The 17,069-nt window shown below is 44.3% G+C and overlaps 1 protein-coding gene across 8 annotated transcripts in view; it reads right to left on the bottom strand.

The window, feature by feature from the left end:
* Window positions 1–17,069, bottom strand: part of LOC310880372 (contactin-4) — a 300,385-nt gene that overhangs the window by 31,471 nt on the left and 251,845 nt on the right. For all 8 annotated transcript variants that reach the window (XM_083796070.1, XM_083796077.1, XM_083796071.1 and 5 more), the window contains one exon: window positions 4,573–4,700. In XM_083796070.1, coding sequence (XP_083652196.1) covers window positions 4,573–4,700 — 128 coding nt within the window. The remainder of the gene's footprint in view (window positions 1–4,572; window positions 4,701–17,069) is intronic.

The raw sequence follows: 17,069 nt of genomic DNA, 5'->3' as shown, positions 1-17,069 counted from the left end.
TTTGCTATCTCAGTAGTCCAAATAGCCATACAGTGAGATTTAGGGCTGTTATACAGAATCCGTGTCTGTGACGAGGGAAATAAATGATTTTATAGTATAAAACAAGGTATGAACAGACCTGTACATCATCCTAAGGGTGGAAGGGATTCTGTTAGAAACACGCAACTGTGCTCAAGTATTAAAACTCATAACACTCTGGATATTCACTCTGGATTGACTTTACCTATGAATATCCAACAACAAAAAAGTGAAGTGTGATAATGTGTAAACATTTCCAAAAGAATAAAACAATTCTCTTAAGACCCATGAGGGATATCACTGAGACTATGATCTTCCATATGATTTTTATCTCTGTATTTTCTGAGTTTTATTTGTTAGACCCCAATAGCATAAAAATCAAATTAATTTAAGGGTCTGCACCCACACTGATGAGCACAGTACGGCCTCTGAACTATGAGCTCAGCTATTTTTAAAGTGCCAGAATAACACAGCAAAAATATCAGGTTTAAAGACAGTACCACTGAAGTCTCTGACAGGTCCTTTGAGGTGTCCCTGCCCATGGCGGGGGTTTGGAATTAGATGATCGTTAAGGTCCCTTCCAACTCAAACCATTCTATGATTCTATGATAATGGAATAAAATTTACCGTGCTTAATCAATCTTCAGTTTTAAATGCAATACACCAATTTGATGTTCACACAAAGGAATAGGCTTGGAAAGGAAAATATGCAATTTTATAGAAAATAATTTGGATCCCTGTGCTGGACAAAGTCAAGACAATCAGTCTGTTCAAGCATGAGGAAAAAAATAACCTACTGGCATTATCTTTGTATTATTTTTCTGCTAAAACTATACAGATACCGGCTAACAAAAATTCTCTTGCTTTTACTGCTTTGAGCCTTCCCATGACAGTCAAAACGAGACAAGCTAACGGCAGTAGAAAAATGTTAAAAGTGCTTCATAATGAAACAGGCAAATAATGTCATCGGAACCTGCCCTTGTCAGAGATTTAACGATATTACCAAACAGTATGACCAGTATTGTTGCACTTTACTACCGGAACAGAAATTACAGACTCCACCAAGCGTTCGCATACTGTTTCACTCTAAGATACTGATAAGGGGACTGGAAAGGACGGGATCTTCCTGCTCTACAAACACAACCAGATAATAAATGGCACGAGAAGCTGTTTCTGGGAGGCTGGAGCGCTTTGACACCATGGAGCACCTCCCTCTGCTGTCCTGCAGCCACGGCCCCTTTGTGGCTGGTTCCAGATGGCACCACCCGAGTTACCGGGTAAGGACCCTGCAGACCCCTGCCACCACCGGTCTGCTGGGGCACGACAGCTCACCATGGAGAGCTGTGCCATGAAGCTAGAGGTTGAACCACTAGATTCAAGGAAGGAAACACTCGAGGACCAGCCACATGCGTCTACTGAGGGTGCTCCCCAGCATCAGATGCCCGTGTTCTGCTCCCCTCCAACATCTCCGCAGCAAAGCTGGCCATCAACTTTGTCACAGACTTCTCAAGTTATTTAGCAGGTCTGCTGGCAAACAAGCTGTGTGACAAGAATTTTCTTGTCCTGTGAAAAAATGGTGGTGATAGGCTATTACCATCTGCATTCAAGTCATTAGCTCATTTTCTCTGCTTCTTCCGTAACTACTGCTGCCCGCAAACCTGCATTTGGGTCTCAGTCATCGCTAAAGGGAAACTGAAGTGTTTGCAATAGAACGGTTCTCCAAGTACACCACTTGGTGCCAACTACACCACTTAACCAACGCATGGAGTCATGCTCAAGAGGAGGGAGCTGGGGCCTTCCTTGGCCAGTCCCTGGGGAACAAATCACGCTGTGGCTGGGACATCCCGGCCAGGAGCAGCTCCTTCCCTCGGCCTCTCCTCGCATTTAGCATATTCAGAGCTTCTATTGCAGCATCTTGAAATTAGCTTCCTATTTCAGAGCCGCTGCTATATTAGCCAATTTATACAACTGCATTAAATACAAATAAACTTGTATTGTACAGTATACGCCTGTTTATACTCTTTGTCATGTAATCCCCTGGTGCTGAGAAAGTCTATAGCTTTGCTATGTGTAGGAAAAATTGAACATTTAGCCTCGAGTACAGTAAAAATGGAAAAAGAAAGATGGAAAATTAATATTTATGTATTACATGTAAATACATGCCGTGTTTTACATAGCTCTGAAGACAGTCTGTGGGATTCTCCTCCATCCTTACAAATTCAATCCTGCTTTTTAATTTAAAGGTCAAACCATACAGGCAAGTCTGCAAGATTTTAGGTCTCAGAGGCCAGAATGGTTCTCACTGAGAACAAACCAACAAAAGAAACCCAAAACACAACCTCACTGGTTCGGGAAGCCACTGAGGCTCAACAGCTCTGACAACAGCATGTTAATACACAGCCCTATGGGCACCCATCAGAATTTCATATTTTGTAAGCTGTCTAGTCATGCATAATATGAATATTTATTCATCCCTCTCTGGTTGTTTGCCAGAGATTTATTTTAAGCTCCTTGGTTCTGGTGTAGCAGATATTCTCCTCCTCCTTCCATCCTTGCCTACACTGTCTTTGACACTGTCGACATCTCTCCCTGAGAGAGAAAGAAAATTAAAAAAAAGAGAGAGAGGGAGACAGAACCTGCAATGTTAATGGAAGAACAGAGGAAGGTTAGAAAAAATGTCTTTTGACCTTCACAGTTTTTTACTCAATGACAAAAGATGAGTTAGGAGAGAATATAAGCACATCTTAAGGTCAAAAAACTCATCAGCTGATAAATTAGTCTTTTTTACACCACAAAACTGAGTTAAAGTAAGGTATTCAGTCATATTTCTGTCAAAACTTGCCTGTGTTTTACTTAGGGCGGAGAAACTCAAGCATTTCGGTATAAAATAGAGTATTTTACACAGTTCATTTGGAGTTCAGAATAGTTTCTGCTCTTTTATACTTTTTATGGGATAGACTTTGAAATTGCATTTCTCAGCCTGCTGTTAATATCCACATCCCGGGCTTAAGAGTTTATTCTCTGCTTCATGCACATGTGTCACTCCCATTAATGCTAATGGAACCGAGTGAAAACGGAGCACTGAGGGAGAAAAAAGCACTTGCTAATCCTTTATAACCTCACCGCAAAGCAAAGTGATTTGTAAACCATGTGAGCCCAAAGATCGGGTAGAATAGCTGCGAACTTCATGCCCGGAGTTACTGCCTGTTCCTTGAGTACTACTAATAAGGGAGGGCAAGCCATGAATTACAGAAGCGTGACTGATAGCAGCGAGGAAACACAGTCCTGTTTTTAATGACTGGCTTTTTTAGGGTGCCACAAGCAGTCAGTGAATTGCAGAGGTGCTGCAGACCCAAACCCAAGTGCGTGGGCATCCTGCAGCACTGAGATATGGGATGGCACCAGCTGTGGGTGAAATGTGGACCCTCCTGCCACGAAGACGCTCCACCTCCACCGGGTTCCCAGGGAAGAGGTCCAGGCTGCGCTCCCCATTCTGCTGACCAGCTTTGCTCTGGGGCAGACAGTTGGTGATCAACCCTTGCAATAACAGACCTGGGCTTTGTTGCGCCTGCTTTCCCTGAGCACTGCTTTCTTAGCTATTTGCTACAGGTTCCTCCTCAAGACAACGCAGAGTAAGTAAAGGCAGAGTCAGCTCACGTGGAAATCAAGTCTGATCTTCACTCACCTCTATTTTTGTTTGCAGACACTGATGTGGGCATGGACAAATGCCATACAACCTACTCAGAAACCCCGTAACTATAATACCTAACGGCATAGCTAAATCAGAGGCACATATTTTGCCCTGAGAAGAAAGCTGCTGCTGTACCAGTGTCACCTGCAGCTCATAAATACAATAGGGGCTCACCAGCTTTATCAGCACTTGCCTGACATTACTTGCTGGAATGTGCTCTGACTAAAAAACAGGGATTAAAACTTGCATTGAAACATTTTAAAGTATTCCCTGTACACCCCACAAATAATTGATGAGAAGACCCTCTAACCAAATACTATCCATCAGTGCCAATACATGGGAGAATTGAAACTGACAGCATTAGAGCTTCGTGATTGATTTATTGCTTTGTAATCAATCATCCTGATTTGTTATCCAATATAGTTTTTTCCTCAAACAAGGAGAAGGAGACCTATTATAAGTGTAATAATCTATATACTCGTTACCTATAATAATTCCTCAGACATAGGACTACTTATAAGCAGGGCAAAAATTAATTTAAGTCATTTGTCAGCGTCACTCTATTTAAACAAATTATTACTTTAAACGTCTTTGTCAAACATTATAGCTTCTGCTTTTGAAAAAAAAAATGATGGAAAAACTCAGAATACTCGTGAATAAACACCTGGAATTCCTGTCCCTGACACACGAGGCTGTTTTGCAGCCAGGAGAGCCAGACCGTGGAAGAACCTGCAACTGCCACGAGGCTGCCTCGGCTCAGCAGTGCCGGGGAAGGAGCAGCACGCATGTGGCTGCCCCGGGAGCTGGCAGAAGCCATGGCAGGGTACTGCTCACCCACTCGCCCGCGGTAAGAGCCACGTTACCTTTCACAACCAGACTGCCCGTGCTGCTCGCCGTGCCGAAGTGGTTGGTCGCCACGCAGGTGTAGCTTCCCGCGTCGGCTTTGGTGACGTTGACAATCCGGAGGCTTCCGTCATCCAAAACCGTGATTCTGGAGGGACAATCAGGAGCAGAAGTTATGTATTTTTTATGTTAACATAAAATTCTTCTGAGCCTGCATTAATTATTAACGATTTGAACAACAGACAGTCCGCTGCCCATTACCGAGTGAGTTTAGCTGACAGAAATCTCTTAGGACGTAATTCATAAATACTGAATACATCATTTACATGAGTTTTCCCTGTCTTTACTTGAGGGCAACTCTAATTTACACACCGGCAGCTTGTGTAGGTTTTATGCGAGGCTGTACTTTGGTACCGGGCGCTCACCATGACAGCCCCAGCAACATGTGCTACGCGGGCTGCATCTGAAGGGCTCGACGCTCGCTGCTTAGACATGTGGATGCCTCTGCCGAGCAGGGCAGCGCCGCAGGTGTTTCCTTGCTGCTGTCTTCCAGGAAGGTTGGTGGGTTTGCAGCGAGGGTCCCACGCTGCCAAGATTCCCCTCCCCGCTCTCCACCTCTCTGCCTGCAGTAGCCCTTGCAGGTTAAAAAAAATAATAATAATCCTATTTCATTCTCGTCCCCTCCCCACACAGATCCTCCCTGCCATAAAAGTGCTTCTGTGGGCACTGCTAACTTTCTCTTGGAGGCAGCCTCCCACTGACCTAGTGTCTGTGGTGGCTACTACAGGCAGGAGACCGTGTAGGAGACACACAGGACAGCAAAGGAGCTTCAGTTGCAGTGGAAAATTCAGGTATTGCTCACTGCAGCGTCCTTAAATATTCCTGGGGAAATTCCAGTATCAGAAGTGTCTTTGGTCAACATCCTGCTAATATTTGGTTAGCACAGTGTTAAAAGACTGTGGTTTTAAATACTTTGCCCTGACTTCCTCTCTTTATTACTCCAAGTACTTCAATGCTTCCCCTATTACATTTTTGTCATTTTCTTTTTAATTAGTACATTCTTACTTCAGCGTCTAGCAACCACAGAAAATACAATTATTTGAAGACACACAAAAATAATCTGTAGAAACTCCAGGGAAACCTTCCCTCCAGCCGAATAGCATCTCTTTTAGCAAAACACTTGGTTCTCTGCTCAGCACCATGTCTCCTACCACAATCTGCTTTCTGCCCTTCAGCCACTTTCAGACCTGCATTGAAAACCTGGTATTAATTCCTGCCTTCTCCTGCTCAATTATTTCCTAATTTAACTAATTTGAAAGCAAATGAAGAAGCCTTCCTGCATCCTTAATGCCAATCAAGCTCTGTAAAACTGGATTGAGAAATTAGGCTGAAAGAAACGTAGCAAACAACGCTCGCACTCGGTGCAGGAATGCTCAGGGCCCTGCTAGGTGAGCACTGCTGGGCAGGGAACAGCAGCAGGCTGCGCAAGCTGGCACCAGCCTTTTTGTGTGGCCACGGTGTGCCACTGGGGCAGCTTTATGTCAGACAGAGCAGGAGGACAGAGCTGGCTGACAGGAGCAGGACAGCTGAGTTAAACACAAGCCCGAAGGACGGCCGTCCCCTCCAGCTGTGGGACACCCCAGGCTCTGCACGCTGCAGCCACTGGGACGAGCACGGTCTCCAGGGGGACTCAGGAGGTGTTGCTTCCCCTAGGAGGGCTGGTGCCAGTGCCTTCTGTCACACCATACTCTCTTGATGGGCACATATGGGTCACCCAGTCCACACAAAAACCTGACAGCCTGAGTGTCTTTACGGTGTCGGTATGGTGTGAAGAGGAGGCGGATGGTGCAAGATGCTCCGACAGCAGCCACCAAACCTCCGTCCTGGCCTCGCCCTGACCTGCTCTTGCAGCAGCACAACAAGTAGACCATCTGTCAGAAACCAGGGGCAGAGGTTATATTTCACACATCAATAACAGCAGTATTAATAGAAGTTTCTCAACTGGCTTATAGGCCTCCAAATTGTTGCAGTCAGTAGCATTCACTATTGTAATTTATTTTTGCAGGAGTCCAGTGACATATATTTGCTTCTGTAGCAGTTGCTCCAGTTCAATAATTGGAAGAGAGTAGTATATAGCTACTTGTCTCTTATCTTTACCACTGTGTTGGCACAAATCAATGCATGTATTACATTAAACGTGCACTGGAGCACAGGACTTGCCATACTGGCCTCTAGTGCATGAGCCTGGGCAGCAGCACCACCAGCAGCTCCCAAGGAATTACTTACTGCTGTTATCAATTTCAAGTCTTTGGTAACAACGATGCCTTTCTGAAAGCTGAAGGTGCCCTTGGCATGCATTAAAATTCAAATCAATATAGAGGACAGAAACAAGCTCAGCAAGACGCTCCAGCTCAAGAAGGACCACCCCACACCAGCCTTGCTCTGCCAGGCTGTGCACTAACTCCCTCAGCATTTCTGCCATCAAGAAATGTGAAAAAAAGTGATATTTTGGAATGTATTTCCATGGAGTTGAGATTTTATTTTTATTTATTTTGATCCAGGTGGTTGAAAACTGTTCATGGGATAATTTCTTCCATGGGTCATTTCAGTTGTATCTGTGGACAAAACTAGCATTAATTTCAAATTTTAATGTGTTTTCTGTCTCTGTCTTTCCCATGCCATTGGTTTCCTATTAAGTCATCTTTATTCCCAATGTAAAATTAGTTTGCAGTTAATGTGGATGGGATAGCCCTAGAGACAACCTCTGGATGAGGTCAGTAAATCCACCATTGGCTCTGGCACAGTTACTGCTGTCTTTGTTTCTTTCCATTTCTAGGCAGAAAGCCCCAGCTGGCTGGTTTGCAAGTTGAGCACACAGGCACCTTCTGACTCTGGCAACACACTGCAAAGAGTTCAGCTGGGACTTGCACCAAGTGCTCCACACCCATTCCCCAGTGGGTGTCCATGCACGCCTAATTCCGGTGTGGTAACCAATTCCCTGAACGCTCCTGTAAATTACCAGCATTACAAATGACAAATAACTGTGCAGGCTTTTTTTTTTTTTAATAAATCAGACCGCTAAAATCTTAGTGTGAGTCATTGATTAGGAGGCCTTATGGTTATGTGGCTCTTTTTGCTGAGGGTGCTTTTCTACACTGAGTGTTTTGTGCCTTAATTTGAATCCAATGTGCTAGAAGTTAACAAGTAATTATTTTAACACTTTGAAATTTGTTACAGTTACTTGAGAAAGTAAGAATGACTTTCACTGATTTTGCTACTTCACAAATTCTCTTTGCAGACGTATTTGCATTAAGGGGGAGGAAAGGCTCATCGCAGGCCATTGAAGGTTCTCAAACTGCTAATTGGCTTGAAAGCAAACATCCCCTGATCAGCCGCTTTTAGCAGTTTGGTTGAACAAGTCCTTTCAAGACTCAAAGTTCAAATTAAATGAAGCACTGCTCCCTACACTTTCTTTCTCTTCTGAAAAATACCCACAAGATGTTCTCTAGTAAGGTGCCTAGGAAGACTTAAAAATAAAGCACATTTCCCGTAAAGGCAGATTACTTCAGAATAAAGCATTGCTTGCCCAGTACACACCGCTTTAAACCACCTCAAACCCCAAAACTGAGCTATTGACCTGCTATCGAGTTCCCCGACACTGCTAACCGCAACACTGGGAAGAGGAACTAAAAATGTAAATCTGTTCTTGCACCGGTTAAAGCAACTGATAAACCAGCAGTTAGTCACTGCTGGTACCGCAGAACAGACAAAGAAGAGAAAAACATCCACTTGGAAGCATCAAGATGGTACAGGATATTTTAGCATCCTTACATAACAAAAGGTCATCTATTTTGAACATATTATATCATTTGTAGGAATGGATCTGTTGATTTGTGTTGTCAACTGGAGATTTCAGATCCACGGAGAGCAGAGACTCAGCTGAAATTAGGAGATGAAAAGACTGGCTGTTTCCTAAACCGAAGCCTTAGGCCCTACCCCAGGAGGAACTGACCTTGTCAGATTTTTGATTAGAAATCTTCTGGGGACAAAGGACCTTTAAAAATGCTGAAAACATCTCTCCCTAGCCCTCCTTGCCCATTTTTTGCCAGTTCTGCAGCAAATATATAGAAACTTGCAAGCTGAACACTTTATATTACCCTAAAGAAGTCTTTTGCAGAACTGATCGGCACGCAGTTCTCCCACTAGCCTCTTGCTGATGCTGTACGCACGGCGACCGCCCGTGCCCTGTGCCAGCTCTGCAGGAATGGAAGTGCCTTAAGGCATTTGTCTGCTTGGTTGGTGTGAACCTTGAAAACTACACGAAGGAGAAAGATGCATCCTTTTGGATGAGAAACTTCTCACTTGCACAGAGCAGTGATATTCACAGATACCCAGGCCTCTGAGAAAGGATCCGCTCTGGTACCACGGCCACATCTGCACAGCCTGGATTAAGGCAGCAACTCCAACTTGCCCGGGTCTAGCAGCTGCTAGAGATGGATGGAAGAGGCCAGGCAGATCCGGAGCAGTGTAAGGACAAATACCAGTGTACAATCACTTGATCTATTACCCCCTGTTTTTCAAATCATGATACCTCTGCCGTATCAGTTAAGTCACCCGTCAGCAGGTTATGCTGCCCCCAGCCCGAACTGAGCACAACGGATCTGATTCATGGAGCTCACCACAGCATCTCTCACTGCTGGGCAGAATTCCCAAGAGCAGATAAATATTTCTCAGCAAGTAACACATGCATTTAGAGATAGAATACGTCCCGTTGAGATCAGTAAGAGTTTTATCACTGACTTAGTGAAAACAAGATTGAGCCCTAATTTGCAATATGAGTGATGGGTGAAAGCTGCAAAATGCCCAGAGCCCATCATAAAAGTGCTTATCAGTAATTACCTCCAGCCCAGCCCCGAGGAAATCTGACCTCTGGGTGTCTGACTGCAGCACTTGCATCTACCAAAGCATACCTACAGTCTGCTGCTCAGGTCGTCCCCATGCCGTGATACAGTATTTGCCCAGGAATTGCAGACTCACAATATTTACTGCAACATCTTGCTCCATTGTTTAATTGAAACTATTCAGTCCAGGAACCAAATATACCAGCTCTGCAAAGCCAGGGATTGATAAATCTCACCCGTACCTCACGGGCTTCAGGTGAAAGCCTTTACAGGGTAAGCGGCACGCTCATGTGCTGACCTTCTCACAGGGAATCACTTGCTCACTCACATCGTCCCCGCATCGCCGATACAAGATTTGCACCAGACAGATGACGCTGCAGGTATCCCTCAATACACTCTGGTCAGCATGCCCTCTATTCTTCTGTTTAGCAGATGGAAACGTGTGGAATATGAACGGACGACAGAGGCAGTGCATATGGCAGGCTGTGTGTGACAGCAGCGGCTTTCTTCCCCAGGGACATGGGGCGCAGGCAGGCAGCCGAACTGCTGGACTGCAGATTACAGCTGGAATCTTTCTTTGGAGCAAAGTACTCATAATTATAAAGTGACCTTTTTTTAAATCTCAGATAGTTTTATTAGCTCTGCTGCAATGAAATAGGGTATGTTGCTTCTTATCTGATAATTTCAGCATTTTAATTTAGGAAATACAAGCATAACTACACTTGCTTTCACTGTTGATTAAGCACAGACATCTGAAATATTTCATGCTTCGCCAAGTGAATATTTTTAATTTTTTTTCCCCCAGGAAACAATGCTTAGGATGTCCGATCCTTTTTCTATTACAGGGAGAAAAGATGTCTTAGAGCAAGCATTTAAATGAATGTCAGTTGGAAGAAACACACACTGAGTGCAATTTGAGATAAAACTACCATTGATCCCTTCATGTACAGCCTTTGTGGCAGTGGTTGACATGGCTATTGAAAAGGGACTGTGGTGCCAGAGTTCTTCTAAGAGATAATCCGTCTTCTGAGAGAAGATTTAGGGTAAATGTACCTGTGAAAAACAGTGTATTTCAGCCTACATGATGAATGGCTTATTGTCCTTCCTCCAGAGCCTCACTTGGGCTGGGGGGTGGAAGCAGGAGGAAAGGAAAGACACCAGGCAGAGCAGCCTGAATTCTCAGCAGTGTGTTTGCTCAGCCCTTACCCAGCTCATAGGCAGGAGTAGCGAGAGCAATTTTTAGCCTAACAACAACTTTGCTTCGTGCCACAACTCCACTGCAAATGTAAATGATTCCAGGCAATTGCATTATTTATCAAATTATTTCTATCACATGTCTTTGCAGCAGTTTATTACCTTTTTAATAATGCTTCCCATGCAATGAGGCAGCGACTGGGATTATTAAAATGATCTCATAAAAGTGGTATTGGCCATTAGGCTATTTCAGGAAAACACAGAGATTTAGAAATGCTCACGGGTCTGAATGCAGAAGCCTGGCTGCGAGGGAGGATTTACTGCTAGCAGCCCTCCCCGAGCCAGGGACAGCACTCACCAGTACCTGCCCGTCACTGTGAAGGATGGGCTGCTTCCGAGTACGGTCCACAGCCAATAATTCCTGTGGCCATGGGATGCTCCCGCTGTGTGTGACTACAACCTTTATGTAGCACAAATAAATAACAGTAAGGTTAGAGCTGTCTGCTTTATAGCATTAATCCCCATTAAAGCACACGCTGAGGTCAATGTGGGCTTTGCAGAGCTCCACTCGACACCCTGGGTGGCTGCTGGAGCGTGCAGGGAGGCGAGGACAAGAGGAGAGCCCTGATTGTCACCCCCCAGCTTCGGGGCCACCTGAGATTTCCCACCCTGTATCAACACAGCTAAAAACACCGCTATCTCCCCGTGCACAGATGGGACTTTCCAGGCTCGGGCTTCACCCACCTGTGCCCCCGAGAGCAGCTCCAGCTCCGGACATTTCTGCCTCACTGGGAAAGGTGTGAAGTGGACGGCGTCCCTGCTGCCACCACCACCATGTCCTGAGGGCTAGGGCCAGCACAGCACCACGAGCAAGGACAAGTTGGATTCGTGTCTAACCTGGCCATTAGGCTGCATCTGAGTGAACTGCAGGAAGATATTGTCTGCTGGAATGGCATTACAGTGGTTTTTATTTGATCATCCATCTAAACCCATAACTGGTATCGACAGCCAGACGACGCAGGCAGCCTTTTACAGATACACAACTTCTTGTCCAGGACCTGTTAGTTTTGATTTAGTTAACCACCTACAGCTGCTTCAGTACTTATTTGTCTATAACTACTTGTCTTTTCATGGTTCACGGAAAAGTCTGAGCTAATTTAGAGCCTCAGTCAAAGCCCATTTAATTTAGTACATGTCTTTCTCTTGGTGAAAGCAGGCATTAGATAAGGCCTTACTTATCCATGACAACTGGCAGGTCTCTTAACAGCAAACTCACTATAATTAATTTCCAGGTAAGAACTATATTTGCTCAAAATAAACCGAGCTAAAATCCTGCTCCATTTAGATTAATAGGAAAGTTCCCACCACCTTTGCTGGAGCTGTGTCTTACATGGGACTGCAGGGGCTGAGGATGAAGTGGTCGCATGGCACAGGGGTGCAGGACAGCCAGGGCCTCTGTCCTGTGGGTGTTCTTGATCTCTAAGGTAGGATTCTTATATATATATATATATATATATATATATATATATATACACCAAATAAACTCTTGCTGGATAAGGCCAGGAAAACCACCTTTGCACCTTTTTGCCAGGACATCTGAGTCAGGAAGGACACCAGAAGGTTTACTGCTACAATCAGGGCAACTGGGAATTAGCAAGAAGCCTGTGATGTACGCAGTTTGGGTTCTTTGGTCTTTGCTGTGCTCTGGGACTATAAGGAAAGCACAAAGATTTAACACAGATCTTTTCAAAAGTCTTGGTAACAGCTGCTCTTACCTTGCTGCATCACAAATACAGAGTATTACACTATTTTTTATTGATATGGATCTTATTCCAGGGATGCGAATTGTGCGCAAACTTGTTTTCATCTTATGCTTTTCATTTACAGGCTTGCTAAGAATGAAGAATTAAAAGTGAGGAGAGTACAAACTGAAATTCTTTCTGATTGTTGTAAAAAACCAAAACGCTAAAAAACAGTAAATATTTTTCCAGAGATAAAGAAAAATAGAACACATTTTGCTCGGATAAATATTTTTGAGAAAAAAATGGGGCCCCTCTTGGCATCAAAAAACATAACTTCACTGAACTCAGTATCAGTGTAAACGAGTGATGGAGCTGGTATCTTAAGTTCTTCCCACAATTTTATTTTTCAGCAAACTGTTTATTTGCAGTGACAGAGCAGTCCAAATAAATAATATTGCACCCAGCATATATTAATATCTATCACCACAAAAGCTGTGTTTTGTCATCATCCTCCTATTTGCCCAGAAATTTTAAAGGCAAGTGTGGAACTGATGAAACCCCGTCCTGAAGGAGTGGGCAGGAAAGAAGTGAGCATTTACAGCTATTAGAGGCTTCATGTAAATTGTTCAGAGATGCCTAGGGTCATAATTCAAATATAAAAGTATCCCTGGGTTATCTAAGAAGAACAGTTCTCTACAAAATATCTTTCTTAAGGGATGCTGATAACAGGAAGAAACAAATGAAAACCAAACAGCCAGGGACCCCGAAGGAAAAGAGTAGGCTGTTGTGAATTTCAAATAATAGAAACCTTTAGTCTTCTCTCCCTTTACACTGTTTTTTCATTACACACAGAATTAAAATAAATACAGTAAGAAAGACCCTGTCATGAAAATAAATATTTGAAGAAGCAGATCTGAGCAAGGCAAAAGGACGCTCGTTTTTACAGCTTTCATTCCTTAGACATGAGGCAATAATTTGAGCTATCTGGGAAGATTTTCTGAGTCTGGAAGGGCCCAATGGTGCAAAGAGCCAATTTTCCATTGATTTTGGTGGGAAACAAAGACCAATCTCCATGGGAAACTGCCCTTTTAGCACAGCTCTCGCGGTTTATTTTTACAGACCGAGTTGGCCGTTTGTCACAGAACATGAAAGCGGCACTGGGAAGGAAGGGGTGCCCGGCATGGTGGGTCCGGAGCGCGCCCCTTGCACGGCCCAGCCTCTGGTGCTTCAGCAGCCCCACGTCTTCTCCTTCAGGCTGGTACACTCCCAACCCATGCCGGGGAAGGCCAAAGCATCCATCTGCGCACAGCTGCCCGCCCATGGGCACTCAGCTCCCCGCCACGTATCCTCTCGTGCTCCGAAGCGAGGTGAACCTCGCATAAAAAAGCAGCAGGTGCTTTGAAGCCGCTCCTGCATTCGCTCTACCTAATGTTCGGTGAAATATTTGCTATGCTCGTTCTTCCACAGCAGTGATTAGAGCCAGAGGCATGGAGATTAAGTGACTTCTCCCAGCCAACGAAGAGGGACGGTGCCGGTCCGAGGAATCAAATTTGGAAGCGCAGCCTCCAGCCACCCTCGCTAACAACTCCTTCCCCATCAAGGAGAAGCCATCGCCCTCTACCTACAGCAAACGCTTCCGAGGTTTGACAAACATAACCATTAACAGAAACTCCACTGAAGCTCATAAAAATTATTCTCTTATGAGAAAAAAAAAATCCGTAAGAGATTTTCTGTGCATCATCTGCTGACACAAACCATTTCTGGGAGCATTCGTGAGATTAGAGCAGAAGCAGTAAATGCATTCTCAGCTTATTCGCTCCAGCTGATACCATCTGAATAGATGCCCAAAGGCATAGTCTTTCAAAGATAACACATCTTTTCCTCTAGTTTCAACAAAAAATGCCCACAGAACAAAGATAAATTACCCACTCCACTTGTAATCGACATTAACATAGATTTGCAAGATCCAAAGACACATTTACGTCACCTAAAAATGGTGTTAAAATAATCATCAAAAACATCACCGAGTCTGGTAGAATGTCTAAAAAGTTCATTAGAAATCCTTTCTTTTTCCCCAGTAGACATATAATTATTTCCTTGGATTTTAAACATGCATTTCTTAAAATGTAAAATCTGTAAAATCATTATCTTTTAGCTCTTAATTACGAAAATATCCAAGAGAAGAAACATTTGATATATTTTTTTCCTTTCAAAATGCTATAATCATTATTATTATTATCATTTTAAAATTAGAGGACATGTATGAACCATACATGAATTTCAAACTGCTTTTAGGAGGCTAATTACAGGCATTTATTGCTGAAAGGGCTGGCTGCAGCGTGTGCTCGCAACAGAGAGAAATCCGCCTCGCTGCAGGGAGCCAGATCCTGCCTGCGCCCGACACAACAGCTCCGCGGGGGAGAACTCTGCCTTTCCTGGAGTGTTTTTACCGAGAGGGAGAAATAATTTGTAGCTGCTTGTATGGTACCTGGAGATGAATTTAATAATCATAAAGATGAAACACCTCGAGCAGGACAAGCAGCAGCTGCTTAACAGCACTCGGCGAGTGGCAGTGCAAGCACGGGACACGTCTCACCGTGCCCCGGGGGTCTGATGCCTCCGAGAAGGGGGCTGCCTGTGTGCTTCGCTCTCTCCTTTTGCAACCCCCTGCAAGCAAGGCTCTATTTTAAAACAAATTGCCAAGCCCCACGGTAAAAGCCTGCTGACTTCTCTAGGTGCTTTGGGTCCCACCAACATGGTGAGGTCGTACCACGGCCAGGCTGTGGTCCCCACGTGGTGACAGCCAAGCCCTACGTGTGTCCGCGCTGCACCCTCACCACACCTAAAAGAGTCTGCTGGGAGAACGGCAACAGCTTGCTGACGGCACAGAGCAGATAAATGAACGCGCACATTTTAGGGATCAGCCTAATTACTTTAGACAACATAAAATGGCAGCAAATCTGTGTTCTAAATAAATCCCTAACCCTGCTCAGATAACATTTTGCTAGGAACATTTGCTCAAGAACAGAGGGAGAAGGCAACGCAGCAAGGAACGCTGGAGTTGCCAACTTACTATCAACACTGAAGTTAGACAATTAGGAGGCTGGTAAAGCCAAACAGCTGAACATCTAACCTTTGTGGACTATCATTTACAGGGTTATGCATACAAGCATACAGCAGGTTTCTCCAGCTACAGAAGCGATGAGAGTTATTACGGCCCGATATAGAGCAGGAAAGGAAAAAAAGCCTGGTAACTCTCCTTCTGAAGAAGCCAAGAGCAGTTAGTGACCTACTCCTAAGGAAAACTATGACCAAGCTGTATGGATTTCACCGACGGACTTCAGAGGAGGCAACGAGCACAGAGCTGCCGGCTGGCTCCGCTCCTTCCCCTTGCTGACACCGCGCCTGTGAGTGCCCAGGAGAGCAGCGAGTGGCTCGGGGCAGGCTTTCAAGGTGCTTGTCCCAGAGCTGTTGTTTCAGGCTGACAGTGGGATGAGCTGGTGCTTCAGCATGCTGGGATCCTCCAGACCATGCAAAACTAACATCAGCTTCTGCTGGTAAAGGAATGATCCGTGAACATGAGGCTATCAAGAGTCAGAGGGCTCCCTTAGGCACCCTGACCAGTGAGTCAAGTGGTTTCCTCGTTCATTTTAGTTCTCTTTTGCAGAACAAATGGTTAAAGTAAGTACATGCCAGTTATTTCAGACATTCCCATGAAGTAGAGCCATCCTCTGCCATTGTCTTTGAAAAGTAAGATGAATGCTGCATTGTCGGCTCAAACTTCAAAAAGCTATTTGTAGGGTGTCATTTTTCATATCGCCTAGGCAGGATGTAATGAAAAACCGACATGTTATTGATGGTTTGGTTACCTGTCTGCCTTAAAGAAATTGCACAGGTACTTTATTTTGAAAAAAAAATTCTACACAATTAATGCAAAACAATGATAGGAAGCATCCTTTGAGGTTTTATTTTCTGCTGAGGTGTCACCAGTCTGCGTGTCCAAAAGCCACTGCTAGCAATTCATCTCTCAAGTAATCAGTATAAAAATATTATCATGGTTTGTACTCTGGCACCAGACTGGAAAAGATGTGCTGCCTGTCCTCTTGCCATTTTGTTTCTGGCTGTTTAAAGCAATTAGTAACTAATTAGGAAGTTTGAGGCAACAAATAAAAAATGGGAATTTATACAGCTATTTAAACTCCAGACACACTGACAGAGTAAGAGAAAAGGCTCTCCTTTTCTTGCCTGATTTCACAACTTTTTCTTCTCAAAACGGTATAGCATCGAAATAAACATGTTAAAATTTGTTATTAAAATAACACCTAGTCTGATGGCTCTGTAAAGGAACAGCCCGCATGAGGACATCCTGAGGATGCTAACTCTTGAGAAAACCATGGCTAAGGTCTTTCCTTCTCACAAGAGAAAAGTCTCTGAACAGTGTTAAAGGACAGAAGCCAACAAAACCATCTAGTCACACACAGCAAACGTCCCAGCTGCAATCCCGTCTGCTCCTCTCCACCTCCCACTGCCCTTTCCCAGTCTCACAAACCCCCATCTCCTCTTCAGAAGTCACTATAGCACCGAGACTTTGAAAAGTGAGCTTACTCTTCTAGATCATCTCTGACTAGAGATGATATGGTGGAGAGCAGCTATGAAATGTCTGGAAAAATCTGGGCCTAA

Source organism: Anser anser (assembly GCF_964211835.1).
Source record: "Anser anser genome assembly, chromosome: 12".
Taxonomy (NCBI): domain Eukaryota; kingdom Metazoa; phylum Chordata; class Aves; order Anseriformes; family Anatidae; genus Anser; species Anser anser.
This window is presented reverse-complemented; position numbering and strand designations above follow the sequence as displayed.